This window comes from Oculina patagonica, chromosome 1 (assembly GCF_052425735.1).
Source record: "Oculina patagonica isolate OP01 chromosome 1, crgOcupat, whole genome shotgun sequence".
Classification (NCBI taxonomy): domain Eukaryota; kingdom Metazoa; phylum Cnidaria; class Anthozoa; order Scleractinia; family Oculinidae; genus Oculina; species Oculina patagonica.
Window position 1 is genome coordinate 6,175,332 of NC_135758.1, and position 10,993 is coordinate 6,186,324.

At 36.9% G+C, this 10,993-nt stretch overlaps 1 protein-coding gene across 1 annotated transcript; it reads left to right on the plus strand.

Annotated features, from left to right (window-relative positions):
• The first annotated feature begins 1,624 nt into the window (after positions 1-1,624).
• Positions 1,625-10,009, plus strand: LOC144653537 (homeobox protein aristaless-like 4). Its single transcript, XM_078513552.1, has 3 exons — positions 1,625-2,716; positions 3,152-3,366; positions 8,562-10,009. Exons 1-3 carry the CDS (start codon positions 2,494-2,496, stop codon positions 9,012-9,014), a joined length of 891 nt encoding a protein of 296 aa, XP_078369678.1. The 5' UTR covers positions 1,625-2,493; the 3' UTR covers positions 9,015-10,009.
• The last annotated feature ends 984 nt before the right edge of the window (positions 10,010-10,993 follow it).

Sequence of the window (10,993 nt, forward strand, 5' to 3'; positions counted from 1 at the left end):
CGGTAATTTACCATTCAATGAAAAACGTTTGGCAACCCGGCCTAATGAAAATGGGTAAAATATATACATGTATAAAACTAGCAATTTTATCTCCATTTCTAGTTCAAGGGTGGGCGTAGAGTTCGACGTTATGTTTTAAAAATACATGCATTCCATTGAAGGGCACTTTATCTTCTCCTAAAGTTATTTTGAAGAACTTTGATGACGTAAGATGGAAAGACTGCCTTGGAACTGTACACGCCTCGTCGTGTTGAAATCGTGTAATATGGGACTTATAACCTCGAAAAATTCTTTGACACTATTTGTTAAGAGAAAAAGTATTTACCATAAATACTTAAACAAATGCGTGCTTCATAACAGTTAGGCTATAAAAAAGCTAGAACCCGCTCTTTCTGTTGGGTAAGTTTCGAGTCCTTAATTGTTTAAAATTATTTCTTTTGTGTTAAAGGAATTCCACAATCTTCTTCTGTGCATAACTTCAATTTTGCACTGTTTTGGATACGAAACACCTCTCCCCGTTGGTGACTTGTATAAATTATTTTTCTAATTTAGTAATTGCCTATAAATTGAACAAAATAGGGCTGTTGAATTCTTTCCAAACCGTACGATAACCTTTGCCCAAAATGCAATATTGTGACTCGGTTATTGAAAGCATCCATATATTAGTGTCTTGTTTTATATTGGTTGTTGTCTCTGACCTATTATTTATCTCTCTTTGTCCACTTAGTTTATTCTCTACCATGAACTGAAGGCCAAACATCAAGTGGCTTGCTAAGTGATGTTTTTTTCATGACACGATCATCAGTTTTTGAGAGCTGTACAAAAATAGGTGTAGAAGGGGGAAATGACTCTCGAAAAGGTTACAAAGTTATAAACCCTACGTGAGTAGGGTAGTAATTTTAAGGAAGCAGAAATTCCTGAATCTTCTTTTATCAAGCTAATAACGTGCTTGTTATCAGGAAACGTGCGAGACGAGCGGAAAATAGCTCATGAGATCGAGCAAATTTAGGCGCCATTCCGGATAGCCTCTTTTGTGTTCTTATCACAATGGTTAAACTTCGCTCCAGGCAATGTTCAACCAATGTAATCCACGTTAAGTAGCGATGCAATATTCTACTTTTCAAGCGTAAGAAGGCATTGAAAAGATACAATAAACAAAACCTCTAAAAGCCAACCACATAAAGGTTCCCTTGTGTTTGTAAAGCCCTGTGGTTAGTTGTATACTGATCATAAATGGGTGGATGTGCGGCAAGTTGCGTTTTTGGTTTCGAGTGCCTACGAAATGACGCAAAAGAAATCAGGTTCTAATAGTTATTTAAATAGGCCATTAACCAACGAATACTGAGTAAAAACACGCTTTGGTTTCGACAAAGATAAACAACTGACTTGCCCAAGGCTATAATTAATTAGTTATCTTTGAAATATTCCAGCGGACTTCTTTATCCGTATTCATTTAATTTGCAAAGCAATTGTTTTCTCCACACAGCGGATTGTTCTTTAATTAGAAAGTTACGAATACATTAGCGTTTTTGCACACCTCCCAGAACAAAAAGCGAAAAGAGGACTTAGAAATCGTGCAATCCTGTGAAGAATAAGCCTTTTGTACTTTCGCAGCTTGAAATTAAAACTATGATAAACATTTTGTGCGTATAATGAAGGTCGCAGTTTGCTCTTGATTTCCAGTAGAGTTGCTGCGTGCTGTGTCATGCTTGCTCCATTGAATAATCGCTGAGTTTATCTCAGTCGCAATGCTTGATACAGTCCGCATTTCATCCAGTCAAATTTTGAATATCCAATCACGTACTACCAAGTCAAATTGGCCTCGACCGAAATTTAATTAATTTATTAACCCTATTGCTTTAGTAAAACAACGAGCGAGGTGTTAAGATATCCATGGCTACACAGACATTTTAATAATCTTTATTGAGCGTTAATTGTATTATGGAGTCTTTTTAATCACCATACTGCGGTCAAAGACGTTGCCTGTTGAGTTCTCAAGTGCGAAATCTCGTCAAATGGCCGCGTTGTTGAAATTCCGGAGATACGCAACCTCGACTGTGTGGCGTCAATTTTACCTTCGCCACTCAGAAGCTATTAACATGTAATAAGAAGAATTAAGACAACAAGACGATGACACAAATACATTTTATCAACTTCCTGGGTGGAATAGTGTTAAGAGGGGACCATGGGGGCCAAAGGAACAAACAAACTTAAGTATTATATTGTTAATATCGCCTTAATCATAACGCGGTGCTCTGATTGGTCGATTGGAATGGCCTATTTATTTTGAGGCCTTTGTTTGAACAAATAAACATTGATTAAAACTATGACAGTCGGTCATTTTGATTAACTAACAAAGGACGAAGATTAGGGGCAAATATAAAATCTGCATTAATCTAACTTTTCTTTTCAAATAAAAATTACTAAAGACGAGGCTACTCCTTGGAACAGACAGACACTCGACTTGGTTAACGGAGTGAACGTAGGCTGATTATGGATTCTGTTACTCGACCGAGCATGGTTTACGCGGAGAAGAAGGAGAAAGGAGAGAAAATTGGAGCGGAACACTCAATAGAGTCTGCCTTGATTCAAGCATCGAGTAAAGGCTACACGATCGATATGATTCTCGGCACTCACGATCGAAGGCCAAAACCCAAACAAGAAGACGCCTTTGACCAAGAAGGCAAGCTGTCAAGAAATTCTAGCGACGACGAAGGTAATTAAATAAACCATTACCTCGTTCACTTTCAAATTGATATTACAATCTTATGACACACTTGACTCAGTTTACTCAAGGAATTTCAATGCGCTAGTTTTCTCTTTTCACTCAACGCTCAGCAAACATAGCGTAGCGTAACAGATGAGGTGCTAATTTCGTGTTTAAACTTTAATTTCGTCGTTGTTATCAAGGAGGAAATGTTTGCTTCACTTTCAATTCTAGCCGTGAACGTATCATTTTCGTGGTTGAACCGCTGTTAGCTCTCGGAACACTGTGTTTGCTTAGCGAGCTTTATTTGTCCTCACTGCGATGCCAATAATTACAAATTCACGTGCGGCAGTATTTAAAAACAAGTAGAACTTCTGCAATGTGTAAACCTTGTTAACGTGGTAGCTACTCGGTCATTTACCCACTTAATTTTTCATTTCTCAGATGAGTTAAGTGTGGGCGACGAGAAAGGAAGCAAAGATGAAGACGACCTTGACGAGAATGATGGCAAGCCGAGAAAAATGCGTCGAAGTCGCACTACATTTACAACGTACCAACTTCATCAACTAGAGCGCGCTTTTGAGAAAACGCAATATCCCGACGTATTCACAAGAGAAGAGCTAGCCTTGAGGCTGGACTTGAGCGAAGCAAGAGTACAAGTAAGTCTTAAGGTTTTTTTAATTATTTATGTCTAGTTCTGTATTTTAACGGGTAAATGAGGTTCGAAGACTTTTTCTGGGCGAAGCGACTGACAGCGTAATCTTTGTTGTTAATCGGCAATTCACTAGTAGTCGCAGTAAGAGGCGGTGCGAGGCGGCGCGAACATGTTTCATGTGCTAACTCGGCCATCAGTGATGTGAACGTGATAAATCAACGCTGTCAACTCGTGGTTTTCGCGGCTGACTGTGCATTTTATTCCTCATATTCATTTTCCCGTGGTTTGTTTAATATTTTAAGCCGACTACATAGAATAAAAAAGAAAATTATGAAGCAGTGTTACAGGGAACGGCCTTTTGTCATCGTTGCGTGGCGCCCAAACCATCATTTCCGAGAATGCAACAATATTTAAACTTTGCGATTGAATAGCTGTGATACAGTCGGAAAGCCTTTGTTTTATCAATTATATTGGTGAAAACAAGCTAGTGGAGTAACAGCTCCTCGCTTTTATTGTTATTTTAGCGAATTACAAAGTAGTTTCGAAAATTTAAAAATGTAAGTTATTTCGACGTTTGCATTCATCTTACGTTTTGCTCATTTTGAGAGCGCGTGTGAAGCAACACTGAAAACCGCCTTTTTGAATGCGCAGAAAACTCGCAGTTTGTAAGCTAGCACGAGAGCCACTTATCAACAGGTTATGGTAATTACATTTCTTGAAGTTGCTGATGTAAAGGGAGAAAAGAACCGCCTGAATAGCAGGTAATGGCAAAAGATAGCAGGGATGGTGAATAGAGTTGCGCGTTCTCCACGCGGGTCTTAACCACTCGGTTACGCCCGAACATGAGCGTAGATCGCGCTAACAAGCGAAATGTAACTTGAAAGTGAAAAATACACTGAAAGCTAACGAGTTCAGGGCTTGAAAGCGAAAGACAGATTTAACAATGTAATTTGGTTCGAACCGCGGCTTTCTCAAGATGAGCAAGACAACAGAAGCTAAGCTTCTGTTGTGACATTTTTATGCCATGTAATTAAATTTCGGAAGGTTTTGTGAAATTTCAAAGATATTAAAATTTACATTCATTTGTCGGCTTGTAAATCAGTGTAGCAAAGCTTTTTTGTTAAATGACAGTTAAACGTTTGCGCTTGAAAACATGTTTGTAAGGTAATTAATATATTGAAACAAAACGTTTTTATCGGATTGTAATGATAGTGTCTCGAGCAGAGCGACTCATTCTTGCTAGCGGACTGAATTCATTTTGGGGCTCTGACGAAACGCTATTAACCACTGTAAATTGCATTTTAAGTGAATATGTATACAAAGACAACACAATTGGTGCAATTATTTTGTCGTATTAATGGGTTATATTGAACAGCCTTGAAGACAAAGTGGATAATTAAACATGACGTCGACACTAGAATTGGCAATTAGCACAGGACCTTTTGAACAAGCCAGGCTCCCTTTATAATGATTTCAATGGGGCGACGCTTTCATAAAAATAACTATTGCCCGAGGGGGTTTTTGATGGGAAATTGAAAGACTTAATTACGAATAACCTCTTGCTTTCTACGCTTTTTTATGCCATTGTAATGAAGTCAAACGAAATAAACTTAGTACAACTGAATAAAAAAGAGAGATAAGGCCAAGTGGAAACTTTCACAACAATCAAGGAAACATTCATCACTCTAGCTTTGAAATTCCAAAGTTTATATTTACATTTTCACTCTTAAGAAGTTGCATGACTGTGTACATTCTTTCCATTGAATTCACCGTTGTGGTTCAGTGAAGTTGGTGAAACGTTTTTCCCTCTTCTGCGTTATTTTTTTTTTCAGAATGTGAAATACCTTATTCACTAAAATTAAATTGTGCTAAAAATGCAAAGGAAAACAGACAAATTCAGTTTGGCAAACAGAGGGATTAGTTTGAAAAAAGTTGATTGGTTGTATATAAGTTTTAGCACAATTGTTGTAAAAATTGATGTTGTTTGTGAAAAGTAATAAAGTTAAACATGACAGTATTCTGGAGAATTTTTGTTGACTGGTTAGTTCAGACTCTTTTATTAATTGTACTCATTCTGTTTTCATAACTCGCGGTAAACACACGCTTTGGAGAAGCTCGATGGACAAAAAAACAATGTCGTTCAGTTCACGCTACTGTTTTAACTCCACTCATCAGCGGTGAATTTAAAATAACGCGATTAGTTTAGTTAATTAGATGGCTCGAAATGTCTCTGACTGCTAATATTTGCGTTTTTAATTTTCAAAACAAGATACAATAATTTATGTTGCCGAAAGAGTTACTCCTTCGTTTGCGTGTCTTAGCGAGTTCATTTATATTCAAAATTGATCACACTTAGTCAGTTTGCCGGAAGGCAAAATTACTCAGACAAAGTCCAACATCTGTGGGCATCAGTTGATAGTTTAGCAGCCTTTAGAATACATAACATAAATAAAAACACCTTTCACATCTTTCCATCCAGGGATTTTTTTAATGTTTTCGATAACAAAAAGTAGGTTGCGAAATCAAATCTTTTATCTCAACAAGCCACTCCTAGTTTCGACGAGAAATTAAAATGACAAGGTGTATCTTGATCGGATGTTGTTAATGAAACCCCAAATATTGATTTCAGCTTAAGCTAAAAGGCTTGTGGCAAATTTTAAAGATAAGCTACATAATAAGTAGTTGAAAAGAATTTTAATTACACACTTTATCAGCACAAAATCAGATTTTCCGTGAATTCATTTAGCAGTGCTTTCGTCGCTCGCTTCAAGTCCTTTACTTTTAATTTCACCCACACGAATTCAAATGACAACCAATTATACTGTACTATCCATTTGATGCTATCCTTATCCATTTTTCTCTCTGTCTAAGTGTCTCTTTCATTCCAACAAGAATCGCGTTTATTGCATTGAAAACGAGATTTAGGTGATGCAAAATATAAGTTATTAGATAAACATCTTTGGCAAAATAGCTTTTTAACACATAGCCATATATCATCCACACACTATATATCTTTTGAATTGTGTTACAGTGCGATAAAATTGTTTTTATTAACGAACTTGCCAAAATCATTTTAATAATTCAATTAGAGAATTTTCTATCCTGAGATAAAAAAGAAAATGCACGGAAAGGTCGGGTGTTTTCAAAGAAAATCGAATCTTTTTTGAACATGTTGGACGTGCACCTATGCAGGTCTCTTCTGAGTGTTTTGACTTAAAGGCTAGGTGTTTGAAATGCTCTATACAGACAAACCCATGCTTGCTTTCGCGCGTTTGTGAAATACAAGTCTAATTTCTACATACACCCGAGTGATCGAAGCTAAAACCATTTCCTAAATTCTGTGATTCAAACAAGTCATTTGCTTTGTTTTTTATTTTAGAATTCTTAGAAAAAAACTGTAAATTTGTTCTGGAATGATTGTGAGCAAGTCATAATGGAGGTCTAGTTACCTCAGTTTCAAATTTTATCTTTGTATAGATTGAAACACGATAGACAGTCAAGACAATTTATTGGTACTGAAATAGCTGTCGTTTCCTGTTTAGAAATTTAATGTATTTTCCAATTAATCTTAGTACCCTGTCAAGTCTGAAACCTTACTATCATTAAAGTCCAAATGAAGAGACAGTTTCTCGCAATCGTTTCTCATACTAAAACAATGTTTCTGTAATGATAAATATATTAAACAAATTAAGGGATTTTATTAAGCCTTTAATGTACCTTAGAGCCGTTTCCCACAACTATTATCGGCTTCAATTGATAGCAACACCATTTATCTTATTTATTACATTTGAATGTTTTCAAATGTGGGACTCAAATGCAAATATAGTGGAAACATAAAAAAAAATATTTTGAAAGCAGTTTCGTATTTCGACACGTATTTATCATTCCTATTATTCAAAAGTGAATACTTCTTAGAAGCACTTAAAAATGGTGACTAAAATTAAATTCGTTTAAGGGTGTTTCCTTTATCAGGGGCAGGGATGGCGATGGCGTTTAATACAGGGACAATTTCTTCAGTTAGCTATAACCAATTTTTGTGAGTCAATTATTATGAACACAGACTTTCTTTTCAAGAATCTCTGGAAGCATCGTGCTTTTTACAACCTGTCAGCTAATTGCTTGTCAGTAAGCGTTGATTATACATTTTATACATGTGGTTTCATCCTACTAGACACGTGCCGAAAGCATGGTATTTGTAAGCACGCGGTTTTTCGGTTCTTCGTTTTTGTCTATAAAGTGATATGTATATATTTTGAAAATACGCCAGGTACCCGAACTGTGCTTTCCTACAATGAGATTAACATGGTTAATTCACTGGATAGGTGATACACCAAAACAGGCAAACAAAAAAACACCGTTCATTACTGGTTGACTAGACTTCATATCAAAGAAAGGAAAACATCGAGAGTGCTCTTTGAATTTTTTTTATAAACTTGTGGTACCTGAAAGTTTGATTGTACATATGTTATTTATTTTATTTTCAAAAGGAAAAGTTTATCAAGCTCTTTTGCCATCAAAGACGTTAATTGTTTTAAACGTCTCGAATTTCTAGCTCGTTCAACAAAGAACATTATAGTGTTGAAATGGCGTTTCTCGAACAATGCTTCAACAATGGACGTGGGGCGTTCATTGTTTACGACAGCTGCAAACTGGTTAGGCAAAGCAAGAATTAAAGTAATTGTCATTGAAAGCGGTATAAATGGCGTTTATAAGTAGCGTTTTGGCTACCAGTTGCTGTTAATTGCCTCTGGTATTTATGGATTTGTTGACTTGTGGTTCAGGGTTGTGCGTTTTGATACGTTGCCACCCGACTTACTGACTAACTTCGTGTGCAGTTAAGCAATGCGCTTGTTTTCTCCAATTTTTTTTTCACTAAAACCACCACGAATAGTCAAAAAGGCTCAGCGATAAGCATAAGTTTAGAAGAAAAAAATATTTTAGTAATAAAAGAAAAGGTTAATTGAATGAACGGATATTGCTAATTTATACTTGTTTAATTGTTCGTCTGCCTACACGTTGCCTTTCTTCTCCTCGCCTCTGCTTGCCTCCGTCTTCCGCCTTCCTTCTCCTTTCACTCGCTAATCCACTCACTGGCACTGTCTCAAATTTCTTACAAAACAAGATGTATTTCTACAAGAATAAAGTATTTTTTTTAAAAAATTCTTTGGAAGTAAGAATAATTGTCTCAATTTATTCCAGGTGTGGTTCCAAAACAGACGAGCGAAATGGAGGAAGCGAGAAAAGTCCATGGGACGCGAAAGCCCCACATATCTTTATGGCCCATCAAACGACTACAGAGCTCTCCAAGATATTCCACACGTTCATTCAGGCGCACATCCATTTGCTTCAGGAGTGGAAAGATGGCATCCACACGTCCCAGCCCTAAGCCTTTTGTCTCCTTACGCAACTGCACCAAGTCCATATGGTCCCCTTGGGGCTCATCTCAATGTTGCCGGACTTTCACCAGCTGCAATGTACACGCACCACTTGTACAGACAGTACGCCAGACCAGGAATGCCACCATTTCTGAAGAGCGCTCACAACACTCCGGAAACCCAAGAATTTCGCAGAACAAGTATCGAGAATTTGAGATACAAAGCGAAACAACACAGTACCTCGCATTCACTAGCCGATGGAAGCAAGACTGCTTAGTTTATGACAATGACATTGACAATATATATAGTCGGCTTTAATTGTCTTGTAATTATAGTTAGTATTTCCATGCAGTTGATGACTCCATCTTGTGATGAAAATATAAAGGTTTAAAGGTGCGAGTGAACCTTTCAAAATTAATACTTTAAAACTGAGAAATTAAAATATTCTGAATGTCAGCTAGACAATCAGTAGAGTAAAATGTCATCTAAAACACTTGAACCTGGCTAGCTTCACTTGTTTGGTGTAAGCTTAGCCGAATTTAGCAGTATTCAAAATCGACAGAAAACAAATATGGTTTGTTTTGCAGCCCTCATCAACTTCTCTTAGTTCTCTCAGGCTATCAAAAACTGACTTTGAAAATGCATTACACACCTCCTTGAGGTAGAATTGATTGACAACATCGTTAATTATTTTTGCACAGCAACGCATATTAGAGCTTATTGGCCTGCAAGGTCACAATATCTATCAGCATTCGTATAGAACTTTAATTTACATCTCGAAAATCGAGTCAACCAAAATGTTTGTACATAGTCTTAAACCACGACAATGTGACCCCTTCATCATTTCGGGTTGCTGTAACTTATTACTAAAATGTGTGCTTTTTGTATCAATGAGGAATTGAAAATATATTTAACAGAATAAAATATTTCTTATTTATAACCACTGCCATAAATGGCACGTGGAAAACCTCGCGGTAGTGACAGGAGGATGTGTATATGTTTGGAGCACATGCAATAGTATAGTTTTTTTTCCTTCTATTTCAAGGCTTTACAAAATGTCTCATGCAGTTATTTCACTGTTCATAATGTTGTCATAAAGTGGGCTTATTTTCCGTAAACAAGGATTCTAAAGCAACTCAATTGCTTCATGTTGTTACTTTAATTAGAGTCCACTTGCATTGAATTGGGTATATTTAAAGTTAAAAGTTAAACGAGCCAAATATTATAACTTATAATAAGTTAATTGAGTAATGGCAAATAAACTTTAAATTTTCAAATAATATCGCTTCTTGTCTTTATTTCCAACAATAGGACAGTTTTTACATATCCTAGCTTGACTGCTTGCTTCAGGAACGCCATGTATATGGCACAGAATCGAAACAGCAGAAAAAATCACTCCTACTTTAACAGTGGAACTCGAACTTTCACTGCAGAGCCGGTCTCGTGGATAATGACTTTGTCACTCCAGCAGGGTGCCCAATGTCCGCAAAACCTACAGTCGACGAGCTGGCTAGAAACTCAGTCATTAAAAGAATTGATGAATATATTAAGTATATTTTTGCTATGATAAACTGACAACTTCAACTTAGAAGGAAGACAGATTGAATTTTTAAAGTATAAACTTATAATGAGTTTTCATCCGGGCCATTTTTACAGATTATTAATTACAATTTACATGCATGGATCACAGCAAAACTTCAATACTACGTCGAAAGTCTAACTGACTCCTTGCTTTAATAACGGAGACTTGGCTTACAATCCCGCTGGTGCTCAGAATTTTTTTTGGCTGTTATGCAATTGCCTGAATTGCAGCGCAGCTGGGATGAACACTACTTTACTCACGCCATTCTATACCACCACCACCCCCACCCCCACCCCCTTAAAAAAGCGTCGAGAAGTTCTGCACTGAGAAGTCATGAATGGTCCCTTAAAATTTTGTGGTGCTCGAAAAATTAGGCTTCTGCTGGGAATGCTCGCAAAATTTTAGTGGTTGCTTGTTTGCTCTTGCTCTCATGCTCTGTTTTAGCGGAGGTAGCTTTTTGAAAAGTGTTCGACGCTCCCAAGGTTAACTTAGGTCAATGTTCGTGCTCGCAAAGAAAAATGCTGTGCTCGCATGCTCGTAAAGATATCAGCTTGCGAGAATTCACCATTCTGTATCTCTGTTGATGTTAGACTGCTACAATTCTTAATTCTGCAGTCACAAACAACAAATAATATTTTCTATATAAATAAGTGTGACCGCGCGTTATCACCCTT

Coding starts and splice junctions, on each gene's coding strand:
- LOC144653537 (XM_078513552.1), top strand. CDS start 2,494: ATGGATTCTGTTACTCGACCGAGCATGGTTTACGCGGAGAAGAAGGAG. Junction 2,717..3,151: donor AAATTCTAGCGACGACGAAG/GTAATTAAATAA, acceptor TTCATTTCTCAG/ATGAGTTAAGTGTGGGCGAC. Junction 3,367..8,561: donor TGAGCGAAGCAAGAGTACAA/GTAAGTCTTAAG, acceptor AATTTATTCCAG/GTGTGGTTCCAAAACAGACG.